The sequence below is a fragment of the Ictidomys tridecemlineatus genome, chromosome 10 (assembly GCF_052094955.1).
Source record: "Ictidomys tridecemlineatus isolate mIctTri1 chromosome 10, mIctTri1.hap1, whole genome shotgun sequence".
Taxonomy (NCBI): Eukaryota; Metazoa; Chordata; class Mammalia; order Rodentia; family Sciuridae; genus Ictidomys; species Ictidomys tridecemlineatus.
This window is the reverse complement of record NC_135486.1, coordinates 89,178,325-89,205,845: the sequence shown is the minus strand read 5'-3', so window position 1 is coordinate 89,205,845 and position 27,521 is coordinate 89,178,325. Positions and strand designations below refer to the sequence as shown.

At 37.4% G+C, this 27,521-nt stretch overlaps 1 protein-coding gene across 3 annotated transcripts in view; it reads left to right on the top strand.

The window, feature by feature from the left end:
- Ccny (cyclin Y) overlaps nucleotides 1–27,521 on the top strand; it is a 219,350-nt gene that overhangs the window by 185,634 nt on the left and 6,195 nt on the right. For all 3 annotated transcript variants that reach the window (XM_021730225.3, XM_040278216.2, XM_005330858.5), the window contains one exon: nucleotides 19,649–19,815. In XM_021730225.3, coding sequence (XP_021585900.1) covers nucleotides 19,649–19,815 — 167 coding nt within the window. The remainder of the gene's footprint in view (nucleotides 1–19,648; nucleotides 19,816–27,521) is intronic.

Genomic DNA, 27,521 nt, shown 5'->3' with positions numbered 1-27,521 from the left:
ATTTATTGTATTACCAACAAAAAATATTCCTACAGGAGTATTTTGGCAAGAAGGTCCATTATTATGGATACATTTATCTTATTCTCCTAACACTATTCTTACTAGATATCCTGAGGCTGTAGGACAATTAATACTCAAAGGAATAAAAACAGCAAAGGCAGTGTTTGGAATTTCTCCCCATAAAATTATTACTCCATATACTATGAATCAAATTGATGAATTAGCTAATGAGTTAAATACTTGGGCAATAATAATGTGCAAATCTAATGTTTCATTTGATAACCACTTACCATCTAATCCTTTATTGTCTTTTTGGTCATTGCATCCTGTAATTTTTCCAAAAATGACAAGAAAAACACCTATCATGAATGCTCCAAATATATTCACTGATGGGTCAAATAATGGTACAGCAGCAATAGTTACACCTGATCAAACTTTTACATTTTTAGTACCCAAACAATCAGCTCAAAAGGTAGAGCTTAATGCAGTATTACAAACTTTTGTGATGTTTAAAGATTCTGTATTTAATTTATTTTCTGATAGCCAGTATATAGTTAATGCTATAGTATCCCTTGAAGATGCTGGTAGAATTTCCCCTTCTTCTACTGTTTTCTCTTTGTTTTCCACTATACAAAGTTTAATCTGGGACAGAAAAGATCCATTCTTTATAGGACATATCAGGGCACATACAGGATTGCCTGGAGCCCTTAGTTTAGGCAATGATTTAGCAGATAAAACTACACGTGACATACATATTTTCTCTGTACTAGAAGAAGCTATAAATTTTCATGAAAGATTCCATGTCAATGCTAATACTTTACAAAAGCGTTTTAAAATAACTAAGGAACAAGCTAGACAAATAATAAAACAATGTCAAAATTGTGTGACCTTTTTACCACAAGTTAATCTTGGAGTCAATCCTAGAGGATTGATGCCTAACCATATTTGGCAGATGGACGTCACACACTTGCCAGAATTTGGAAAATTAAAATATTTGCATGTTACAGTTGATACTTCTTCTGGATTTTTGATGGGCTCCCTTCATGCCGGTGAAAAAACTAAAGATGTTATAGCTCATTGCTTACAAAATTTTGCCACTGTGGGCATTCCAAAACAGTTAAAAACAGATAATGCCCCTGGTTATACGTCTACTTCTTTTAAACAATTTTGCTCATCATTTGGCATTACTCATATAACAGGAATCCCATACAATCCACAGGGTCAAGGCATAGTTGAAAGAGCTCATCAAACTATTAAAATGTACTTATTAAAGCAAAAAGATGGAATTGGGAAGGGGTATATATTCCCCAAAGATAAACTTAAAATAACCCTTTTTACTCTAAACTTTTTAAATTTGGATTCATCAGGACTTAGTGCTGCAGAAAGGCATATGTGTCCAAAAAATGTACATAAGCCCAAGGTACTTTGGAAAGATATTCTAACAGGACAATGGAAAGGTCCTGACCCAGTAATTGTCTGGAATCGGGGGTCTGTTTGTGTGTTTCCACAGGAAGAACAGCAGCCGATTTGGATTCCAGAGAGATTAACCAAGGTTCTGACCCAGAACAGCAGCCGATTTGGATTCCAGAGAGATTAACCAAGGTTCTGACCCAGAACAGCAGCTGATTTGGATTCCGGAGAGATTAACTAAAATCCTGACCCAGTGATTGTCTGGAGTCGGGGGTCTGTTTTTGTGTTTCCACAGGGAGAACAGCAGCCGATTTGGATTCCAGAGAGATTAACTAAAGCGATTTCTACAGACCAAAAAGAAGATGATTTAGCTCAAATCCATAATAGCTGATATCCAAAACTCCAATTTGGCTATCCTTACATCTGCGACAGAACCAGGATGCTTTTTTCAATATCTATTTTATTATTGCCCTTTCCCATATCATGAAGTTCTATTTTATTTTTTTGAGCTCATACAGACCTAGGTTAATGTTTTGCTGATCAGTTCTATTTTTTTTTTTTTTTTGACTATAGAGTTTTTAAACATTGCAATAGAGATTTTACCTGTAAAAAGTTATAAGGCCTTTACTATTGTGTTATGTGTTGTATGTATTATGTTATGTGTGCACACTTGTGTTTTGTGTTATATGTTTGAATGTACGTATGTCCAATGTACATATTTCTATATATCATATATGATGAGCGCTCATGAAAAGATGGATCCAAATATTTTTTTTTTTTTTTTTATTCACGTGATTTAAATGGTTTAATTTAAATTGGGTAAATAACTGTTAAGAATTGTTTTAATATGTAAACAAAAAAGGAGGTTAACAGATCTGTTTGTTTACTCTCACCTTTAGTTTTCATTATATTTAATAATTCTCTTCACTATAATGTAAATTGTTAAGAAAATTGTTTTCTTTTAGTGTCTTCTGGAATGTTACCTAATTTTTTCTTTAGCCATTATTGCCAGAATTTCTATCTTCATCCCAGTGCCGATGAAGATAATATAAATTGTTAAGAAAATTGTTTTCTTTTAAGAAAATTGTTTTCTTTTAGTGCCTTCTGGAATGTTACCTAATTTTTTCTTTAGCCATTATTGCCAGAATTTCTATCTTCATCCCAGTGCCGATGAAGATAATATAAATTGTTAAGAAAATTGTTTTCTTTTAGTGTCTTCTGGAATGTTACCTAATTTTTTCTTTAGTCATTATTGCCAGAATTCCTATCTTCATCCCTGTGCCGGTGAAGACAAAGATAAAACTAATCTACAGTTTCTGCAATAGCCATCACTGAACTGCTTACAGAACTTGCACTGAACTGCTTACAGAACTATGTGTCATTTGTATGCATTGTGAACTATCTGTTGGTGCAGCGACTTGTGGTAGTGTTGGGGTATTTTTGCTGATGATATCATCGGTGGTACAATTTTCCCAAAAGGAGCCGTCAATTGACTTGGTATATCTTCCTCCCTTCTGCTTGTCATGATCATTCAGCTAAAATTTGGGGGTCAACAGAGGTGAGGCAAAGAACCTCACCCCCCCCCCCCGCTGAGACCTCTCCACAGGTGTGGCTGTACTGGACCGGTAGTCAATGACGGGTAAGATCCAATTACAATGGTACCAACCTAAGACAGGAGGCTGACGCCCTGAGGTCAGCTCATCCGAAGACGGGTAAGGACCATATGTATTGGACAACCTAAGGCAGGCACGGTCCCTAAGCCACATGCTTGTTGTTTAAACAGAGAGGGGGAGATGTTGAGAGCCACAGCCAAAGGGGCCCCAGCAAACTTCCAGCTGCCAGCAAGCTTCAGACTGCCCCAGCAACATCTAGCTGATTGGCTCCTCTGCGGTGATGTTCATTGGGCTGTTTCCCTGCCCTTCAGACTGCCAGCTGATGATTGGCTCACAGCGGCCCCAGCAACATCTAGCTGATTGGCTCCTCCACGGAGCTGCTCATTGGGTGACTTCTTTGGCTCTGCCCACGCAACCCAGCCAATCGGCCTCAAGAGAGGAGGATTGTGGGAGGTTGAAAGGGTGGTGTGGGGGAGAGAGGCTTGTGGAAGCCGGTGGTGGCAGTTGGGCTCTGAGGGTTTTTCCCTGGAGCTGTTTTGTTTGGCGTTTGTAGTTCTAAAAATAAAGTTAGTTTCTTTTTGACAAGTGGCTCCTGATTTGTGCCAAGCCAGACTTCGGCAGACGTGATTCTATATTTAAAAGATCAAAAAAAAATTCCACGAGAAAACTTCTAGAACTAATAAATGAATTCAGCAAAGTAGCAGGATATAAAATCAACACCTGTTAATCAAACGCATTCCTATACATCAACGATGAATCCACTGAAAGAGAAATTAGGAAAACTACTCCATTCACAATAGCCTCAAAAAACAAAACAAAACAAAACAAAAAAACCTGGGAATCGATCTAACAAAAGAGGTGAAAAACCTCTACAATGAAAACTATAGAACACTAAAGAAAGAAACTGAAGAAAACCTCAAAAGATGGAAAGATGTCCCATGATCCTGCATAGGCAGAATTAATATTATCAAAATAGCCATACTACCAAAAGCATTATACAAATTTAATGCAATTCCTACAAAAATCTCAATGACATTCTTCATAGAAATAGAAAAGTCATCATGAAATTTATTTGGAAAAATAAAAGACCCAGAATAGCTAAAGCAAAAAAAGTGAAGCAGGAGGCATCACAATACCAGACCATAAACTATACTACAGAACTAAGTAATAAAAATGGCATGGTATTGGCACCAAAATAGACTTTTAGACCAATGGTATAGAATAGAGGACACACAGACAAACCCATATAAATAAATATGGTTATTTCACACTAAACAAAGGTGCCAAAAACATTCACTGGAGAAAAGATCGCCTGTTCAACAAATGGTGCTGGCAAAACTGGAGAACCATATGCAGCAAAATGAAATTAAACCTCTATCTCTCACTCGGCACAAAAATCAGCTCAAAATGGATGAAAGACTTAAGCACTAAAACAGAGACCCTGCACCTAATAGAAAAAAAAAAAAAAACATAGGCCCAAATCTTTACCACATTGGCCTAGGTTCTGACTTCCTTAACAAGACTCCTAAAGTGCAAGAAAATCAAGAATTAATAAATGGGATGGATTCAAATTAAAAAGCTTTTTTCTCAGCAAAGGAAACAGTACAATGAGGAGAGGGCCTGTGGATTGGGAGAAAATCTTCACTACGTGCCCCTCCAATAAAGCATTAATCTCTAGGATATATAAAGAACTCAAAAAACTTTACACCAAAAAACAAACAAAAAAAGAAAAGAACCCAATCAGTAAATTGGCTAAGGAACTGAACAGACACTTCACAGAAGAAGAAATACAACTGGATCAACAAATATATGGATGTGTTCAACATTTATAGCAATTAGAGAAATGCAAATCAAAACTAAGATTTCATCTCACTCCTTTCAGAGTGGCAATCAATCTAGTGGTGGTATTAATTATTCTTTGAAAGTCTTGTAGAACTCGGATAGGAATCCAGGCAACAATAAACGTTGGCGAGGATGTGGTGAAAATGTACACTCATACATTACTGGTGGGATTGCAAACTGGTGAAACCACTTTGGAAAGCAGAATGGAGATTCTTCAGAAAATTGGGAATTGGAACTACCATTTGACCCAGCTCTCCCAATCCTTGGTTTATACCCAAAGGACTTAAAATCAGCATAATATAGTGACACAGCCACATTAATGTTTATAGTAGCTCAAATCACAATAGCTAAACTACAGAACCAGTGTAGGTGTCCCTCAATAGATGAATGGATGAAGAAAATGAGGCATATATACTCAATGGATATTTCTCAGCTTTACAGTAGAGTAAAATTATGGCATTTGCCAGTAAATGGTTGGAGTTGGAGAATATCATGCTAGGCGAAATAAACCAATCCCACAAAACCAAAGACCAAATGTTTTCTCTAATATGAGGATACTAATTCACAATAAGGCGGGGGGGCACTAGGGAAGAATGGCATTACCTTAGATTTGGTAGAGGGAAGTGATTGGAGGGGAGGGGATGGGATGTGGGAATAGGAAAGAGAGTAGAATAAAACAGATATTATTACTATATGTATATAGTAATAATATCTGTTTTATTATTACTAATTTATTACTAATATGATTCTGCAACATGTACACTCAGAAAAATAAGAAATTGTAACCCATGTATGTATGATATATCAAAGTGCATAAATCCATTCTACTGTCATGTATATAACTAATTAAAATAAATAAAAAAACTTTTTTAAAAATTTTGAATTTCATTTCATTGTGGTCTGATAGAATGCAGGGTCTTATCTCTAGTGTCCCAGAGATTTCGATGTGTTGTGTCAGTGTTCTCATTTACCTCTAAGAATTTTTTTATTTTATCCTTGGTTTCTTCTACTCTCCATTCATCATTCAATTGTGTATTAATCTCCATTTGTTACAGTAGCTACTATTTTTTATTTTATTGTTGATTTCTAATTTCATTCCATTGTGGTCTGATAGAATGCAGGGTCTTATCTCTATATTTTGTATTTACTAAGAGTTGTTTTGTGGCATAAGATATGGTCTATTTTAGAGAAGGAGCCATGTGCTGCTGAGAAGAAAGTATATTTGCTCGTTGATGGATGAAATATCTATATATGTCCGTTAAGTCTAAATTATTGATTGTATTATTTAGTTCTATAGTTTCCTTATTTAGTTTTTGTTTGGAAGATCTGTTCAGTAGTGAGAAAAGTGTGTTAAAGTCACCCAGTATTACTGTATTGTGGTCCATTTGACTCTTAAAATTGAAAGGGTTTGTTTGATGTACATGGATGTTACATTGTTTGGGGCATAAGTATTTATAATTGTTAGGTCCTGCTTATATATACTTCCTTTAAGAAGTATGAAATGTCCTTTTTGGTCTCTTCTGATTAACTTTGGTTTGAAGTCTACTTCATCTGAAATGAGAATGGAAACCCCTGCTTGTTTACGCAATCCATATAAGTGATAAGTTTTTTTTCCCATCCTTTCACCTTCAGCCTGTGGATGTCTTTGCCCATGAGGTGAGTTTCTTGAAGACAGCATATTGTTGGCTCTTGCGTTTTAATCCAATCTGCCAGTCTATGTCTTTTGATTGATGAGTTTAGGCCATTAACATTCAAGGTTATTATTGAGGGGGCTGGGGATGTGGCTCAAGCGGTAGCGCGCTCGCCTGGCATGCGTACAGCCGGGGTTCGATCCTCAGCACCACATACCGACAAAGATGTTGTGTCCGCCGAGAACTAAAAAATAAAGTAAATATTAAAAATTCTCTCTGTCTCTCTCTCCTCTCTCACTCTCTCTTTAAAAAAAAAGGTCATTATTGAGATATGATTTGTATTCCCTATTATTTTGATTTATTTCTGGTTTTTGATTAGTCTAAGTTTCTCATTTCATTGAATGTCACTTTAGTGTAGATCCTCCTTTTGCTGGTTTTCACTTTATCCTCATGGAATATTTTGTTGAGAATGCTCTGTAGGCTTTCTAGTTTTGAATTCTTTTAATTTTTGTTTTAATTTCATCTTCAAATCTGAAACTTAATTTTACTGGATATAAAATTCTTGGTTGACATCTTTTTTCTTTCAGAGCTTGAAATATATTATTCCAGGACCTCCTAGCTTTGTGGATCTGGGCTGAGAAACCAATTGAGATCTGAATTGGTTTTCCCCTATATATAATTTGATTTTCTTCTCACACAGCCTTTAGGATTTTATCTTTATTCTCTGTGTTATTCATTCTCTTTATAATGTGTCTTGTGGGTCTGCTGTAATTTTGAAATTTGGGGGACCTGTAAGCCTCTTGTATTTGATTTTCCACTCCATTCCTTAGGTTTGGGAAATTTTCTGTTATTATATCATTGAAAATATTTTGCATTCCTTTGGTTTGCATCTCTACTCCTTCTTCTATTCTAATAACTCTTAAATTTGGTCTTTTCATGTTATCCCATAATTCTTGGATGTTCTCTTCATGGTTTCTTTATCTTCTCCACATGTTCAACTCTACTTTCAAGGTTATATATTTTGTCTTCATTGTCTGAGGTTCTGTCTTCCAAGTGGTCTAATCTGTTGGAGATGCTTTCTGTTGCATTTTTAATTTGATTTACTGATTCCTTCGTTTCGATGATTTCTGCTTCTTTTTTTCCCCCATGATCTCTAACTCTTTATTGAAGTGTTCTTTCACTTGCTGTATTTTTTTTATTTCACTCATTATACTGTCCTTTACTTCACATATCAGTTTAACTATATACAATCTGTACTCCTTTTTGGACATTTATTCTACTGTGTTTTCAGTGGCTTCTGTTGTTGAAGCATATTGGTTTGTTTGGCGTCTTTATTCCCTTGTTTTTTCATGTTGTGTATTTTCCCTCTAAAAGTGTGGATCTCAGGCAGAATATATTGTACCCTGTAGTCCTATAGTGTCCCTGAAGGTTTCTAGCGCTTTGCCTATTACTGGTAAGACCAATATCAACAGTACCCAGTGAGCACAATATATAGCCTTAAACCTAATAGCTCCCCTGAAGTGTTTACTCATTTCTTGCATTGAACCAAAATGAAGAATTGAATAATTGTCTATAGTATAAACAGAATATTTGTTAAACCGATTTACAATTCAAATGGTAGATGAGAACAGAGGTAGTGTAGTATGCAATATTCATGAGAGAGGAAGATAGAAGCTAGAAGTAAAAATTCACAGGAAGAGTGGAAGAGTAGCTGACAGAGATTAGCTGTTAGTTGGAGAAAAGTTGGAAAAAAATCTAAGAAACTAGGCGAGAAAGGAAGAATACGAACAAAGAGAAAAAATTAAAGATATAAGAATACCATAAGAATGCAAAACACCAACCATATATCATTGTCCTCCACACAATGATGCATAAAAAAACTCCTGTTCCAAGTCTGGTAGAGAGATTAGTGAATCAAAAAACAAAATGAAATAAGTCTTGCTAGAAAGTCGAACTGTTTCTGTCAATGTTCAACAGTTTCTCAGCCCTGTCTTTGACATCTCTTGGGATCACCAAACTCAGATCAGCCTCGCAAACCCAGTCTCTGTCCCACCGATCTGGACTTCAGATACTTTAGTATCGGCCACATTGCAGTCCCAAGATCTCAATGCTGCTCCTACTTGCAGAGAGACCACAGGGATACCCTCATGCAAAGGAGCAACCCCAAGATGCAGCAGCAAGACAATTGCAACCAGCACTCTCAGCAGGAAGACCCAAGGCTCCTCGAAACCTACAGGCCCATACTGGACCTGTAGGTCCCAGATGGAGTCTCCAGACAGAGGCTCTTGTGGTGGTAAACTTGCTGGCACCCAGGCCCCCGGCCTGGTTATACATCCAAAATGGGTGCAGTCACATGTAACCAAACCTGGAGTCTCCCCCAACATAGTCCTCTAGGCTGTGGTACAGTAGTAGTGGCGGTAGTTATTGGCAGTAGGAAGGGCATCAGCAGTAGCAGGCAGCTACAACTGCAGCTGTGGGGGCCATAGTCTCCAGGCAATCTCCGGGGGTCAGCAGCAGTGTCAGCTTCAATTGCATCCAGGGCAGCAGTTTGTTCTGTGGCAGTAGCACCCAGAAAGAAGACCTCCAGGTTGTCTCAGGCTGGCAACAGTGGAATCAGAGGCAGCAGCAATGGTGGGAGTGGTACAGGCGGCGGTTGATTAACAAACTTCCAGTTCAGTGGCAGCAACCACAGAGGTAGTGAGAAAATTCACATAGGAGGTAGCCAAGGCCGTGCCCAGAGATGAGTCCTCCTGGCACTGCAGTGACTTCTGTGGCAGCCCAGAAAAAAAGACCTCCAGGTGATCTCAGGCTGGCAGCAGCGGAATCAGAGGCTGCAGTGGTGGTAGCTGTGCAGATGGTGGTTGATTGACAGGAGACTTCCGGTTCAGCGACAACAACCACGGAGATAGGGTTGGAATTTTCGACTGAGGTAACCAAGGCCATGGAGACTGTGCCCAGAGTAGAGACCTTCAGGTCCACCAATGGCGACTGCTACACTGGTGTCTTTTGCTTTGGTGTTTTATCCAAGAACCTGCTGCACATTGTGAGACCTATGATCATAATGATTTACCCCTCCATTTTCCTCTGTAGCTTTTACCTTAAGGTCCATCATCTATTTTGAGCTAATTTTTGTGAGGTGGAGTCCAAATTCAGTATTTTGCGTCTACATATACATATACATATACATTTGTCTTTGGACCATTCATTGATATGACTGGCCATTGCCTTTCATTTTGAGATTTTTGATACAAATTTCATTGAATATGTGGTGTATTGGAGAGTATTGCCAGTCTTATCTATATTAAGTCTTTCAATCCCTAACCAAGAGGAGAGGTGTCTTTCCATTTATTTAGATTTTCTTTAATTCTTCTGACAGTGTTCTGTAGTTTTCAGTGTACATTGCTTATACTTCTTTTGTTAAATTTCTTCCTGGGTATTTAATTCATCTTCATGCTATTTTAAATGGAATTGCTTTCTTTATTTTCAGTGGTTTATGGCTAGTGTACAGGAGGAATGCAGTTGATATTTTTCTATTGATCTTGTATTCTGCCACATTGGCTGGACTCATTTATTAGTCTGCATTGTTTTTTAAGTCAATTCTTTTAAATTTTTTATAAACAAAATTGTGTCATCTGTAAATAGAGATAGGTTTCTTCCTTCCTTTCCCATCTGGATGTGTTTTATTTTTATTTTTTAGTTGTCCTAAAGTTAGTATCTGTGTTACATTGTTGAGTAGAAGTGCATAGAGTGTGCATTCTTGTCTTATTGATTTTAGGGGGAGAGTTTTCAGTCTTCAGTTAATGATGTTAGTTGTGGGTTTTTCGTAGATGCCCTCTATCAGTTCCCTTATGTTCCTTCTTTCTGGGGCCTTTATATTTTGAAAAGGCATTATATTTCTGTCAGATATTTTCCCTCAATATATTGAGATTGATAGTGTGAGTTTTGTCCTGTATTTAATTAGAATGTTAAATCAACCTTGCATTCCTGGGGTAGATCACACTTGACTGTGGTGTTTAATTTTCCCCCTGTCCATGGGGGTATATAATTCTTGTTACATATTGCTGGACTCAATTTACTGGTATTTTGTTGGAATTTTTATGTATATATTTGTAATTAATATTGGTTTGTGGTTTTCTTGTAGTAGCTTTGGTTTTGATATCAGGATAATGCTGGTCTCACTAGGAGTAGTGGTACACTTCTGTAATCCCAAATACTTCAGAGGCAGAGCCAGGAGGATCCCCAATTTGAAGCCATCTTGGACAACTTAGTGATACTCTATCTCAAAATAAAAAGGGACAGAGATGTATGTAGCTTACTGGTAAAGTGCTCTTGGGTTCAATCCCTGCTACTGGGGTGTTGTAGGGGTGAGGAGGATAATACCAAATTGAATTAAGAAGTGTTCTTCCCACTTTTTTTTTTTTTAACTGCAATCAGGGGAGAATTTGTGAAAGGTTTGTGTTAATTCTTATTTAAATCTTTGCTAGAATTCACCAGTGAAGCTATCTTGGGTAGAATTTTTCTCTTTTGGAAATTTTTACATGACCAATTTAGTCTTTTCACCTGTTTGTTATCGGTCTATGAGTTGTTATTCTTGAGTTTGTTTATGTCTTTCTAAGAATTTGGCTATTTCATCTGCCTTACCCATTTGTTGGTCCTGATATTATTTTATGATTCTTTTTATTTCTGTAGTCTGTAATGTCTTCTTTTTTGTTTTACATTTCACTCATTTGAGCTTTTTTTTTTTTCCTTGAGTGACTCAGAGGAGTCTAAGGCAATGATTTTTTTTTAAACTTTTCAATTTAGCTTTAAGTAGAAAATACAAATTATATTCGTCTTAGTGTACACTCCCCTCCCAAGATTTCACAAATACTTTAACTTGCCAGATCTGAGACACTTTTTTTTCTGTTTCATTTTTAAAATGCTTATTGTCTTGTATTTTTTTTAAATTACAACTCACAATTTATAAAATACAATGTTGAGAGTCCCCATGACCACCCCAGTTAATGAATCACAAGGACTCATAGCACTCATCATGTAGGTACTGCCATGTTATAACAGTGAAAGGATGCAAAGCAAAATCAGCACAGGGAGGATACTAGGGATAAGGTCTGATGGGAACCAAGGGTATGCTTCGCAGTGTTTTGTGATGATAATTATAAAACATTGCCTACCAGAAAGCCCCATTGGAAATTTAGCACTCAATTGAAGGTTGGTCACATAGACATTCTCTGCTTAGCACATACCAAAATTCCCAACTCCCAGAAGGAAAAAACAGGTTCAGCATAAGTTATGTTGTTTGTACAAATGGTTTAGGTACAGTGAGATACTTTTAATACATAGTGGGAATGATGGGAACACTTCTGAAATTAAGTCCCCACAACCTCATGGAGGACCAGCCTTGGAAACAGGCCTTTTCTTTTTTTAAAATTATTTTTATTTTATTTATTCTAATTTTTTATATATAACATCAGAATGTAATTCAATTCATATTACACAAACAGAGCACAATTTGTCATGTCTCTGGTTATACACAAAGTAGAGTCACACCATTCGTGTTTTCATACATGTACTTAGGATAATTATGTCCATCTCATTCCACCAGTTTTCCTCACCCCGTGTCCCCTCCATTCCCCTCCCTCCCTTTTGCCCTATCTAAAGTTTGTCCATTCCTCTCATGCTCCCCCCATCCCCATTATGAATCAGCATCCTTATATCAGAAAACATTTCGCATTTGGTTTTTTGGGATTGGCTTACTTCATTTAGCATTACCCATATGCAACAAAATGAAATTAAGCTCTATCTCTCACCATGCACAAAACTTAACTCTAAGTGGATCAAGGACTTAGGAATTAAACACAGAGAACTTGCACCTAATAGAAGAAAAGGCTCAAATCTCCATCATGTCAGATTAGGCCCTGACTTCTTTAATAAGACTCCTGTAGCGCAAGAATTAAAATCAAGAATCAATAAATGGGATGGATTCAAACTCAAAAGCTTCTTCTTAGCAAAAGAAACAATCAGTGAAATGAATAGAGAGCCTACAGAATGGGAGCAAATTTTTACCACATGCACATCAGAGCACTAATTTCTAGGATATATAAAGAACTCAAAAATCTTAACACACACACACACAACAACAACAACAAATAACCCAGTCAATGGGCTAAGGAACTGAACACAGACACTTCTAAGAAGATGATATATAATCATTCAGTAAATATATGAAAAAAAAATGTTCAACATCTCTAACAATTAGAGAAATGCAAATCAAAACCTACTCAGAATGGCAGCTGTTGAGAATACAAATAACCATAAGTGTTGGTGAGAATGTGGGGGCGGGGGAGGCACACTCATAGGTTGCTGGTGGAACTACAAATTGGAAGCAGTCCTTTTCTAAAGATAGCAGTCTCAGGCCTGTTGTGTTCACTCTGGTCTGCTCACTGGGCTCCTTCTTTCTCTTCTGCTGATACCTCTTTAGATATATGATTGGGATCATTTTCTGGCCTACTAAGATCTACTGTTATATAGAACAAAGGGCAGAGTGTGTGTTTGTGTGTCTGTGTACAGATGTGCAATTTACCCTTAGTAATTTTGGATTTTCTTAATGACCAGACCATTTGAAAATATGGGGCTGTGGTCTTACAGTGGTCACAGATAAACTGGAAATCTGGACTTTTGAGAATTATCAGTTAATATTAGTTCAGATTTTTAAACAGATGCTCCAAGCCAAATAAAAACTGTGAGCTGCCAATTTTACTTTAGGCAGTAGGGAGTCATCAAAGGTTTTTTAGACATGCTTCCATAACAAAGTACCACAAACTGGATGGCTTAAAAAGTAGAAACTTAACTGGGTGCAGTGATACACTCCTTTAGTTAATGGCTACTTGAGAGGCCCAAGCAAAAGAATCACTTGAGCCCAGGAGTTTGAGGCCTGAGCATGTCCCTGTCTCAAAGGAGGGACCAGAGAAAGAAAAGAAGTTCTAGAGGCCAGAACTTTTAAATATAGATGCTGGCAGGGTTGATTCCTTCTGAGGACTGCAGTATAAGGACTTGTCCCATGCCTCTCTTCCTCAACTTATAGATACTCATCTTCTTGCTTCTGTGGCATTCTGCCTGTGTACTTGTCTGTCTTCCTTCATAGAAGGACTCCAGTCATACTGAATTTGGGAGCACTAAAATGACCTCATTATATCTTGATTGCCTCTGTAAAACCCGTATGGCCAGATAAAGTCACACTCTGAGGACCTAGAGGTTAGAACTTCAACCTGTGAATTTCAAGGGACACAATTCAGCCCATAACAACAGGACATTTATACATTCATGCTTGTGTTTTGTGAAAATTTCTTCACAGGAACCACTAAAGAAATTATTGTTGTTATAAACAGGAAATTATAACCATTCCTTTGAAACTTTTTTATTTTAATTTTTGACCAAGAAAGTGATAATTCATAGAGCATTTTTAAATGCTATGAGTTTGGGTAATTATTCTCAGACTCAAAAATAGTTAAGCTTATGAGATGGCTGTCTGAAATTAGGTTATAATTGAGAATAGATTGAAGCTACCAACTCCTCTTACAAACTCTTGACCTATGCTTTTGACCAAGGCCTTATTAGAATATGCTGTATTTGACTAAGTCAAATAGCTATAAGGACAGCAGAATTAAAACCCAGTTAATAGTTTGAATCTGTGTAGATTCAAACTATTAACTGACCTACTATAGTTCTTTAAAATCAGATTGAAATAGTTTCAGCATCATTGGGATTTTATTATATATCCCTGATTTCATCAGTTTGCATTTTATCCTCTACCCCCAAAGGTATTTGACCAGTTTTGTTTTGTGCAATCAACTGAATACTCTTCATTCTAAGATTGCTTATTAATCTGTGTTTTCTAGAGAGATTCCTTAAGAGAGCCTTTCTCATGAATTTAAATGTGCAAATTTAGTTAATAGCAATGTCTATGGATATTGTTACACAAATCAATTGTACATTATTTTACTTGGCAGAGAATTAAAATACCCACATGGGAGCTTACTAAAGAAATTGCAACTGACTCTTTACTGACAAGTTCTGCTAAATAGCATACTGTTAAATGTAGAGCTTGTTATAAATGTCTTCTCTCCCAACATAACTGCTTTCCCTTAGATATAGTGTGCATTGTAGTGTCTCATTCCTTCATTTGGCCCTGATGGGATACCACATATGTACATGACTGGGTTTTTATGAACATTAAATATTATCTAGGGTGTTTATTACTATCTATCAACTAAGGTAATTTAATTAAGTCAGAAGAAAATTGTGTAGCCACCTTTTTGCTCTGAGCCAGTAAGATCTATTTCATTGGATAGATTTGTATAGCTCATATACATAAGGACTAGAATCTTTAGAATCCAGGAGGATGTTGCTTTACAGTCTCCTTTTTTCCATTGATTGAAAGATTTACAGGCTTAGTTAGGTCCAAAGTTTTCTGCAGTCCAGTTTTATTACACATTTTCTGATTCTTTCTCAGTGGAGAATGAAAATAGTTTGTCTTCAACCTTTGCAAATATGCATTCTGGGGAGGTCAGGGCCCAGCTGAAATTCTTGTGCGCCCCACCTAGATCTTTATCTGAAAAATTGTGTTTTGCTATACAAATAAAAATAATGATCCAAAACATTAGTTCAAGTTGTGGTGGTGCACACTTGTAATTCCAGCTATTCTGGAGGCTGAGGCTAGGAGAATCATAAGCTCAAAGCCAGTCTCCACAATTTAGCAAGAACCTCTTCCAAAAAAAAAAGAAGTAGAGCACTTTCCTAGCATGTACAGAGCCCTGGTTTCATCTCCAGTACCATACCCCCCCCAAAAAAACAAAATAGAATCTTCAAAAATTAATAAGATTATTGTGTTCAGTTGAATGACCTACTTATTTGCCAGTAGTTGTCAACTGCTACTGCAGTTCAGAAGAAGATATTTAGAGCCTCCCACAAAGATTTTTATAGTGCAGTTAGAATACAGTGCTTTATGAATTCCTGGGCCTTATTTGAAGGCTTCTCACTTTGCTAATTATTAGCACAGCAGAGTGGACCCTGTCTAACTGGTGCTGCTACATCTGGACTTCATTGCTCTTGCTCTTCACTGTACCTGTCTCATAAGCCAATACAATTCTGCCTTTGATTTACTCTATCTTTGTCAGTACAGCTATCCTTCCTGGATGCCTTTAGTTTGGGTCGTTTTCCTAGCCAAATCTGTTACAGTCCTGCTAAACTTCCTTGCACTAGAAATCTGCCTTCTTGTAACCACCTTTCCAGGAGTCTGCTAGTGTCTCCTATGTGGATGTGGTCCTTTATTCATTTCTTTAGGATCATCTGTGCACTAAGCAGGCTCTCAAGGGAGGTATCACTCTGCTATAGCAGTGTGCTGCACACAGTGGGGGTAAAGTGAGGTGTCTGTGTCAGGGAACTTAGCATTTACTAGGGGGAGAGACAGGCCAAAAGGTAACTAAACTATGCTGAGGAACATGAAACAATGGGGGCATGTGGAAGCATCACCTGAACTGATTTGGTAGACTTTTCCTCCTGATGGTTTCCTGTTTCATTACTATTCAGTAAACTTGGAACCTCTTACCACATTGGCTGTTTTATATTTGCAACTTGAAATATGTTAGTTCACAATTTTTTTCTTTGCTAAATAAAATACCTCTCATTTATGCTTGGAACACATGATGTCTGAGATTAACCATAAGAATCTGGCTTTTTTGTGGGGCACAGTGGTGCACACCTGTAATCTCAGCAGCTCAGGGGGCTGAGGCAGGACCATCACAAATTCAAAACCAGCCTCAGCAATTCAGTGAGTCCCTAAGCAACTTAGCAAGACCCTGTCTCAAAATAAAAAATAACAAGGGCTGCTGCTCAGTGGTTAAGCGCTTTTGGATTCAATCCCCTTTCCCCCCACAAAAATAAATATGTGTTTCTAAGATTTGAAAAATTGCCAGATGCAGTGGTGCATACCTGTTATCCCAGTGACTCAGGAGGCTGAGGCAGAAAGATTGAAAGTTTGAGATTAGCTTTAGCAATTTAGTGAGATCCTTTCTCAGAATAAAAAGGGCTGGGGATGTAGCTCAGTGGTAAAGCACCCCCGAGTTCAATTCCCAGTCCTGAAGAAAAAAAAAGATTTCCAAACTTTCTTTTCATTAATAAAGCACAGAACAGTAATCTCTCTGAGCAAAAGAAGTATTACCCATGTATCTATTCATTCAGCAAACAATTAAGTGCTAACCCTGCATCTTGGCAGAGCCCATATCAGTGGAAAAAGGTCCTAAATTCCCATGCCCTGCCAAATTCATTGGGCGTTGCTTACTGTTGGATCCAAAATAATACATAAGGAAGCTTTTGGCTGCTTTGGGAGGAACACTTCACTTGTCTATAATTTAGGGATTGGAGGAGTTTCTACAGAGGAGTCAGTCAAGCCTGGCAAACCTGCACTCACAGATCATTTGACTTTTCTAAATCTGTCCAGAATTTTGGTTCCATTAAGGATATTGCTTCCATTTTCTTTCTTCTTTCCTCCTTTCTTCTCCTCTACCCTTCAATTCCCACTCCTACTGCCTCATCTGTCCCTCTTTACCCACATGATCACTTATTTTAATTTTATTTATTATTGTGAAAGAGACTACTTCTTTCCTTCTCAACGGTGTAGTGTAGTGAGCCTAATTCAGGCACTCTCTAGCACATAGTTTTGCCTTGTAAGTACTCTAAACTATGACAAGTCTAATAAAACTAGAACATACTAGATTTTATTCCTCCTTCTTTTTTACTACCCCTTCATACAGTCTCCAGCCCTTCAAATAGGAAGGTCCTAGAAGGCTCAGGGCTGGCTTATTCTTTCAACCCTTCCCCCAGCCACTGGATCTAAACCCATGTCTTCATTTTTTTATGTCACAGAATCTTAAATTTATGTATTATTGCTTTTTCCTTTGAGCTTGTTTACTGCCTACATGACATCTTTGGGACATCTCAGACATAAAATGTTTAGAATGAGACCTGTGATTATCTTTCACCACCTCTCTTCCTGGTGCTCCCAGTCTCAGAGGATAGCATTTACCAGTGGCATAAGCCAAAAGCCTGAGGTCTTCCAAAGCAGGCTGCCTTTACCTTCTGGAGATATGCTCCTTTCCAGTCCTTTCCTCACTTTGCAGCCAGAGAGGTCACCCCTGTCCCTCCCATGCCTGCAGCAGTTTACACAGTGCCTGCCACATAGTGGTGCATACTGGGTAGACAGTGAATGGTGAATTAAGTTCATTGTGTGCATGCACTTCTCACTTATATGTTCTCATCCCTTCGTCTTTTTGTGGTATAATTATTAGTCTACTTCTGGCATAATCCTGTACTTCTATTTATGCTTTCACATCATTTAAGAAATCTTTCCCAGTGTTAATTATCCTCTTTCTCAAGAACTTCCTGAAACTCAGCTTTCTCCCCAGAGCCCCAAGTGAAATAACTGAACATTATGAACATTGTTATTATTCAACTGAAAATAATCTTTATTTTGTGAGTCTTAACATTTTCCTTTCCACATGGCACCATTTTTGCATTTTGTAATATTTAAGACTTTATAGACATTATATACTATGAATAATTATTACATATATTTCATCTGTTTTAGAAAGCAGATTTTTAAAACAGAGTGGATGATGTTTGTTGAATTTCATTTATTTCTGATACAGAATTCCAGTGTGCAAATGTATTTGATAAAAACTATAAAAATAATATTCTCTGATTTAAAGGAGTATAGGACATCCTAATAAACAGATTTTTTAGTTGGGCAAATGAAAAGGCAATCTTACCCCTGATGCAACTTAAGTAATATTCTTTGTGGCTATTTCTGGTGTCTATCTTCAAACTAAATTCTGCCAATTAAAAAAAATTATTATTTGGTTTCATTTTCTAAATTCAGCTGAAATGATCTCATTTTAATTATTTAAAAATAGATTTATTGAATCAAAATCACAATGAGATACTACTCATACCCATTAGGATGACTTTTTATCTCCTCCTCCCCAAAAACACAGAAAATAATAAGTGTTAGGGAGGATATGAAGAAGCTGGAACCCTTTGATATTGCTGGAAATATAAGCTGGTATGAATGCTGTGGAAGAAAATACAATGACTCCTTAAAAACTTAAGTAGAATTGCCATACGATGTAGCAATCCCACTTCTGAGTGTATAGTCAAAAGAATCAAAAGCACGATTTGACCAGATATTTGTACATCATTATTCATTACAACATTATTCACAACAGCCAAAGGAAGAAGCAACTGAAATGTTCATTGACAGATGAATGGATAAACAAAATGGGGTACTTGCATACAGTAGGTGGAATATTATTCATTGTTGAGAAGAAAGGAATTCTGTCTTGGGATACAATATAAATGACTCTCAAAGGTATTATGCTAAATGAAGTAAGCCAGTCATGAAAAAAACAAATATTGTATGATTCTACCTGTGTGAAATACCTAGAATAGACAAATGTATAGGGACAGAAAGTATAGTGGTGATTTTCAGGGACTCTGGGACAAGGGAGGACTCAGAAGGTATTGTTTAATGGGTAGAGTTTGTTTGGGATGATAAAAAGTTCTGCAAACGGATGGTGGGAATGGTTCTAGAACAGTGTGAATATATTTAATGTCACAAATTGTGTGGTTGAACATAGTTAAATTGTAAATGTTCTGCATATTTTACCACAATAATAAAATAGGTTTGTCAGTAACCACATGCAAATCTATAATTACCTCTACAAGTACAGTTTATAAAACTATAGATGAAAAAATATGGATTCATTTCCTTTACATTCTTTGCTCACTTGTTGAAGTATCTGTTGAATTTGTATTGATATCATAGTTGCTGGAGTAAGAAATTATCCTGTGCCTTCTAGAATTGTTCATGCCTTAGAGTCTTTTTAAGGTCCAGCTAAATCTACACTGTTTAGAGTATAGATTTTTCATTTTTCATCAGACTCATTGAGCCCTTTGGCCTTTAAGAAATAAATATGATTAGGAAGTCCCTGTTTTAAGGATGGTCAAGTTGAATTTAGCAACTTTAGATTTTCCTGAAGTACACTGGTATGTAGGAGAAAACTGAAGGTATTTAGCTTTGGCATTGTTGTGTCTCTGCAGGTATACCTTGAAAGACTTTTAACGTATGCAGAAATAGATATCTGTCCGGCCAACTGGAAGCGAATTGTTCTAGGGGCGATCCTTCTGGCCTCCAAGGTATGGGATGACCAGGCCGTGTGGAATGTGGATTACTGCCAGATCTTGAAAGACATCACGGTGGAGGACATGTAAGTGGAGTATGTCATTCGTGTCTCAAAAGAGTGTTTGGGAAGGAACTCACACTCTTTTTGGATGCTCTGTATAGCTAAAGTGAATGATTTGGCTATATGTCTGTTGTGAGCTGATGCAACAGAGACACAGTTGTGGAAATACAGAAAACTGATATTTCTCTTACTTTCAGATTATGAACAGGTATTGGTAATGAATTCTGATTGTATAAAACTAGTTTATTAAAACTAATTCATAGGCAAACATTCTTTTACTTTAATTAGGAAGGCGTAGGTATAGACTTATGTTTGGGCTCCTCATTTCACTGCAGACTGATAATAAAACTTTAATGCTTCATACATTCCTCTGTGGGCAGCCAGAGCAGCCCCCAAAGCAAGAGCTAAAATATTACCTGTGTCTGTTTAGTTTCCAAGAAAACATTTTCATTGCTTTGACATTTTTTTACAAGTTCAGTTGCTGAAAATCAGCCTTGAATCCCTGGGGCTTGTCCTGTGTTGTCATCATCAGGGCTAATGTTCTCCCCATAGTTCAATGGGAGTACTACCAACCTGGAAAACAGCTCTCCATCCTCGGCCCTGAAGGCAGTGTTAGTGCTTCTCAGATGGGTCAGTCCTCAAATTCCAGTGAGAATTATTAATAGTAGATTTTGAGACTGTTGTCTGCAATCTATGGGGCCAGGAAATGCAGGAAATAGGATCAGAGTCTCTTAGGAAGAAAGAGTTATAGAAACACTCAACCAGGATGAGCTATTTAGAATGCCTTGTGACTGTAGTCACTTGCTAAAAGGTTTCTGGTACTTTTTGTTGGCTTAGTTCTTCCAGAAATCTCCTGGATGAAGCCTTAGACAAGGGAAGGTAACTTCCTGAATCCCAATCCCTCTTCCCCCACAACCGTGGACCCTAGCAACCCTAGGGATATAGGATCATTATAAAACCCCACCAGTGTAAGGGTGTCCCCAGGATCCTCACTAGTCTATGGCCCTCCTCTCTCTGGTCACTGGTTTCCTGGGCCTTTGGGAACACATCTACTGTGCTCTTGGATCTCATTGTAGAGACAGACCTATATCTCCTTTTGTGCCTGTAACCCTTATCTTGGTAAGAAGAACATGAAGCAAGTTTTGACCAGAATAATATAATAAGGAAAATGAAATTATTGATCATGTTTCAAGGTGAAAACAGCTATAAAGTAGTTGTCATTTAGACCATAAAAGAGATAGGCCTTTGGGTACAAGGTGGTAAGAAATTCTGGCTTGTGTCCTTTCATCAAGGGTTATTCTTTCATTAACTTACTGATATCGTTTGATGTTGAACCACATGCCATGGAATTACATACTGTTTGTCCCTTTTGCCTGTGTAAATTATATAATGCAAACAGTGACTTGGCATGAGTGGTGATGCTCAAGTTCTATAAGAGCACTATAAGTAGTCATGTCCATTTAAAATCTAAAGAAAGTAACTGCTGAAGTCAAATTTGGGCCTTAAATATTTTTATTATTTATATCCCAGTTGTTTCTCAAAGGAAATGAGATACAAATGCAAATTGCAGATACCACAGAAGCATTAAAACAGTAGAACAAAGAAAAATCAATAGTGAGATGAATTAGAGGTGAGGAGGAGATTTCTTTTATGTCCTTTTCTTTAATCCACTGGGTTTAACTTGCCAAAGTGCTAGCAAAACTGAACTTTTGTGAAAACTTAGCATAAGGGAAAAGTTTATTTAAAACTTTGAGAAAGTGGTAGAGCACTTGCATACCATGGGCAAAACCCTGGATTTCATCCCCAGCATTGCAAAACAACAAACTTTGTGGAAATGTTTGTAAAATATTTGTGAGTAGTCCCACTTTGTCAATTCATGCATGTCTCAATTTGATCTTCTCATTAACCGTATACATATGTACTTAATAGTACTACTTTCCAGATCTGGATACTGGGGCCTGGAGAGTTTAAATAATGATCCATCCAAATAACCAAGTGGGGAAGTTTCCCCAAGTGAGAACCATTTCAAACCCATGACCATTCATTATACAGTGGCCAAACAACAAAATGATAGAAATGATGTGTATCAATCCCTAAACTATGCATGAAGATTAAGTGCCTGAAATGAGATTTATTAATTTGTTATTCTCTCCCTAAATACAAGAATGAGAGGGTAAAAATAACAAGTAATTTGTAATTCCAAGTATCTAGGCTCTATTCATTGAAGATTTAAATGACTAAATTAGGAAAAACTAAGTACTAGGGATATTTATAATAGCAATAGTAACCACCACAACCGTAATAATAATAATGATAGCCACTATCATTTATTGAGCACTTTTTAGCTCAGTAAAGAAAAATTTTTGTTAATTCATTTCTCATATTTGTCCATAAGGAGTACTAAAAGCAGAGTTTGAGATAAAACTGTATTCTCTTCTTGTGTTAGCAGATGGGGTCTGCGTATGGTTGTAAGCCTGTGCAGCTAAGAAAGCCTGTTTTGGTGTTAGCAGCTAATCACACCCTGCTCTGACAGTCACTGCTGGCCAAACTGGATTCTTGAGTTTAAAAGAGTAGGATTTATTCAGGTGGGAAGAAAAGAAACAGAACTCTTTCAGGGCGAGAGGAAATCTGATAGCAGGTTGCCACTTGAGTGTGCTAGTCTAGGGATTTATATCACTCTTGTGTCAATACTAGTGGTCCACATTTATGCTAATAAGGCTTTGGAAAAGTACCAGTGCTATTGATTAGCCCTGTGATCTTCATTCAGATCTGCCCCACTTCCATTTTCTTGCTGCTCATTGGCTGAGCTGCCTGGGGTGATAGGTCAGCATATCCTAGCTCACCTTGTCTCAGGCTTGCACTGACATGCCGCTGCAGCCACTGCTAACTGTCCACACTCCAGCCTACCTGGGCTACTATTCCACTGCTCCTTCTTCTGGGACAAGGGCTTGGATTCATTACTAATGTTATTCCCATTTTACAGATGAAAATGAGGCTGTGGGAAGTTAAGTAGGATATCTAGGCCACTTGGCTACTAAGTAACAAAGCCAGAATTTATATTTCTCCTCTTCGCAGTTTAGGTTAGAATTGTTTCATTTATGTATTTCATGAACTTGAAGAATGAACTAGTGACACTTCTTAGCCACCATCACAAAAACGTACATACAAGTTAAAACTGCATTTTATAATTAAAAATGACAACTATTTTTTGAAAGTCATTTCAGTCAGATTTTTCATTGCCATGATCAAAAGACCTGACAAAAACAATGTGGAGGAGGAATAGTTTATTTTGTCTTACGGTTTCAGAGGTTCAATCTGTTACTCTGGGCCTCAGGTGAGGCAGAACATCATGGTAGAAGAGCATGTGGAAGGAAAGCAGCTCAAGATAATAGTCAGGAGGCAGAAAGAACTCTGCTCACAATTAAAAGATATAAAGTCTGAAGGCACACCCTACCTCCTTCCAGTTACCCTTCTGTTAATCTATATCAGTGGATTAATTTGCTGATTAGGTCAAACCTCTCATAACCTAATCATTTCACTTGTATTGTCTCACACCTCATATATAAACCTTAACAAAAGTCAAAACTTTTCTACATAAAGAAGTTGAAAAATTAGGCCAGAGTTTGTGCAACCGAAATTAAAGTTATATCAAGAATTATTTGGGGGAGAGGGGTGTTGTTCAGTGGTAGAGTATTTGCTTGCCTGTGGCAAGATCCTGAATTTGTTCCCCAATACCATCTCACCACCACCACACACACAGAGATTTGTTTTGATGAGGATATTTTAAAGTATTTGGTTTTTGTTGGATAGTATCAATACTTCAGGCAATTACTACATTATAGTGAAGTTAAATTATTTTTCAAGAGCAAAATAGTAACAATAAATGTTTTATTGAATCCAGCCACTGCATTATTTACTATTTGGAAAAAACAGGCACTGTAGTGCAAAAGTTCTGTTCCATATTTTGTCCAGAGAGGATTGATAATTTTTTTTTAGCCTGGTTTTTGTTCTTTCCTTGAAACCTATTGGTGACTAGATTGATGCATCATCATGCAAGCCACTGGCTGAATCTCATTAATTCATACATTTGAGTATTTAATGACTCAAAGGCCTAAGGCTGAGCAGAGGAAGAATGCATGCAGGGAATGCTTTGTTCTTTAAAGACCAGATTGTAAAGTCTTCCTGAAGAAACTGGGTTGATGCCCTCTTCCTTGGTGGTCCATTTTTAATATTCTGTTTAATCAATGGTATATGTATTAACATCCCATAAAAGACTATATATTCTCCTAAAGAGGAATTGATCAAACAGTTGCATATGTGAAATCAGGAATTTACAGTTTCTTCCCTGACAAAAGGTAGAAGGAAGCAAGAGGTATCTACTAAAAGTATGGGGGTATTAGCCAAAAGAGTGCTCTTGTATCATGTTTACAATTCCTGATTATACAGAGGTATTCAGAGCAGTTTTATCTCCATATCTGGAGTTACAAGCCAGTAACCATGACATCAAAGCTCTTCACATATTTTGGCTTGTCCATCACAGAAAAATATAGAAAAATTTGTCTCCCCATTTCATTTTTATGGTGATATTGAATTTTTTTCACAAGTTTTGATAATTGTAAAGGCGATCATTTGCAGTATGTTATGTTGTTTTTTTTTTAAATAACACGTTTATTTTATTTATTTATTTTTATGTGGTGCTGAAGGTTGAACCCACTGCCTCTCGCATGCTAGACATGCTCTCTACCTCTGAGCCACAACTCCAGCCCTGTTATATTGTTTTAAAGTTAAAAGTATGCATTGTAGACTGAACACCATAGCAATATGATTCCCACCATCATCCATTTTTTTATGAGTTGAGCATTTTATATTGTTCCTTTTTCTTTTTAAAATCATTATTTCCTTTCTAGTTTTCTCCCACATTAAAAATATTCTTCAAAATTGTCCATCACAAAAAATGTACATACAAGTTAAAACTGCACTGTTATTTTCTGGGCTTTAATGCTCTAACTTATTAAAAATATTCAGGCCTGAGTTCGTAGTACTCAGTTGATCAAAACAATATATCACATTTTTATAAAAATTATTAAATAGAAGAAGAAAAGTGTTATGGGAAATTGATCTCTTAATGAGATCAGTATACCTATTTTTCTCCATTAATTCATATTTTAATTTATGATTGTTACTTATTGATAGGATGAAGCAATAATTTAGCATAAGTTTTATTTCCATTTATCTTTTCTCTTTCTTCTGTAACATAAGTGCTGAGAGGAATATATTCATATAAGTAGATGAAATTGCAAGGTGTTTTGTTATAGTAGCATCACTCAAGTCTTTCCAAACTATATGGTAAAATTACATAGTCACCTATTATTAAAAGTTATTTAAATAAGTCTGCCAGCCTCTTCTTCAAATTGTTGAAAGCAAAATCAGGATTCCTTTCAGTTATTACAGGTCAGTAGTTATTTGTACAACATCAAATGGTACCATAACTCTTTGCTTAGCTCCTCGGGGATTTTTTGCCTTGGGACAGTGAATCTTAGGCCAGTATGGATGAGTGGCCTCTTTCCTCTCAGAGCAGGAGAAAAATGACTGGGAAAGACAAAGCTGACAGGAAAACCTGCTCCCTTGGATATGTTCTCTGACAGAATTACAGATCTAGAAATCTCTTTCCTAATGTTATATTCCCCAACATTCTTGGCGCATTATTTTTACCTTAAGTGAGTGCATCCTGAATTTGCCCACTGTGTGTACCTCCAACTGGAGACATGGCTGCCCATATACCATTTTGGATAGGATCATTAAACTAGTTCTCTTAAAATGTAAAATTAGAATTTTCTGCCTTAGCATTGGGAGAATAGTGGCACTTCTTAGCCACCAGACGGCGATCTTTCCACAGGCAGCTTGCTGTTGCTCCTAACCCTTCCTTTTGGCACTTCTGGTCTTGGCAGTATTTTTGACACTCTTGTTTTATTGAAATTTTACCTGGATTCCAGTATTTTACAGGATGATCTCTTACTAAATTTCATTTAAATTAAGCAATAAAATAAAAGTAAATTAAAATTAAAAAGTTTTTCCAAATAAAAGTAAACTCCTTAAAAATATAAGATTCAAAACAGTTTGTACATTTGGAGCATGTTAATTCTTTTCACTTGACTGTATGGAAATAGCAAGCAAGATATGCTTCTCTTTATCTCATTGAAAGACCCTCATTCACATGACTTCACTTAGGCTTTCATCAGCAACTCACTGTTTTGAAATTCTTATGTGCCTGATAGTTTCTGTCCCACCAAAGCCATCATTCAGATATCAGCCTCCCTTTTCTTCTTTATGCTCTGTCCCTTGTTTCAACAGCATGAAATGAGGGCATATTCCTTCTCTGCCTCTACTACCTCAGTTAGGTGACCCACCAGGCTCAGGCAAGCTGGCACTCTACACACCATGGGAAAAGGATAGTCCTGAGATAATTTGAGATCCCAAAAATCAAATTGTATATTCAATGAGGTTGGCAGAGCACGACTCAGAATGGGATCTGGAGGACAGAGGCCCACCACTGGGTATAGAGCTTGCCAGTGCTGAGCTTTACCTGTGAAATATGGTGACTCCATGGCCTACCTTCCTATACTGGGCCTACTCAGCCAGAAGAACCCCACCATGAACCCTTGTTCCTTTCTGCCAGAACTTCACACTTTCATAAAATTAGTTTAGCTCAGGGAACAGGCATGTCAAGTCAGATGTCACAATTCCTGGCTATGAGGAGACAAATAGGAGAGATTGAGTAAAACAACAATTACAGACTAGTGTGATAAAGGACAGAGATAGAAGACTGCAGTGTCCTGTGAGCCTGGTATCACCAGATGCTTCATGGAGGAGGTGGTGTTGAAGTGGAGCACTTTGTCCAGAACCAGTGCTTAAGAAATTTATCTGTCACTCCCCTTCCAGCTACTCAACATTTCCTCAAAATGTAAATGGATTGACAAGATGTATCACAACACTATGTTTTCTCACCCATCTCTTTAGTTGACTGGTTCTCAAAGTGTGGGCCAGGGCCCATCAGCCTCAGCATCACTTTTACCTGGGAACTTGTTATAAATGTGATGTTTTCAGGCCTACCCCAGGTCTACTAAGTCCAAATGTGAGGGGGGAGTCCAAAAAACATGCTTTCACAGTCGCCCAGGTGACTTTCATGCATACTGAAACTAGGAAACTGCTGCTTTGATTCTTCAGGGTCTGTGAGCTCCCTTTAAGGATTGGGGCTGGGATTGAACACTCCCCAGAAACCTTTGCAGCAGTTTCTCCCCTTGAGATTGAGAAGCCTCTAACAATTCTTACACTTTTTTCTCTCAAAAAGTAGGAAAGAGCCATTGAGAAATCCCAGTTCTCTAGGTCTACAGAGGCCATTTTTTCCTGTGTGTAACTGTCATGAGGCCCTCACTAGACTTCACTTGACAGCTCCTGACTGCTTCATCTAGTCTGCCATGCAAGCAAGGTGCAGGCCACATCATTCGAGCAGAATGTTCGTTCTGAGATTTGCAGCCAGGCCTGCTGTGTATGTGTTAGGTGTCAGTGAAATGAATCACCCTGAAGCACTTCCTGGTAATCATCCCAATTAATCAGGCTTCATCCTTCTGGGCACTGGATCAAGCAGATTTGGTTTTTAATACCAATTTAGTGGTTAAACTGCATCTCTGGTGTCCAACCAGGCAATTAATTAGATCATTTTTCTCCCTGAA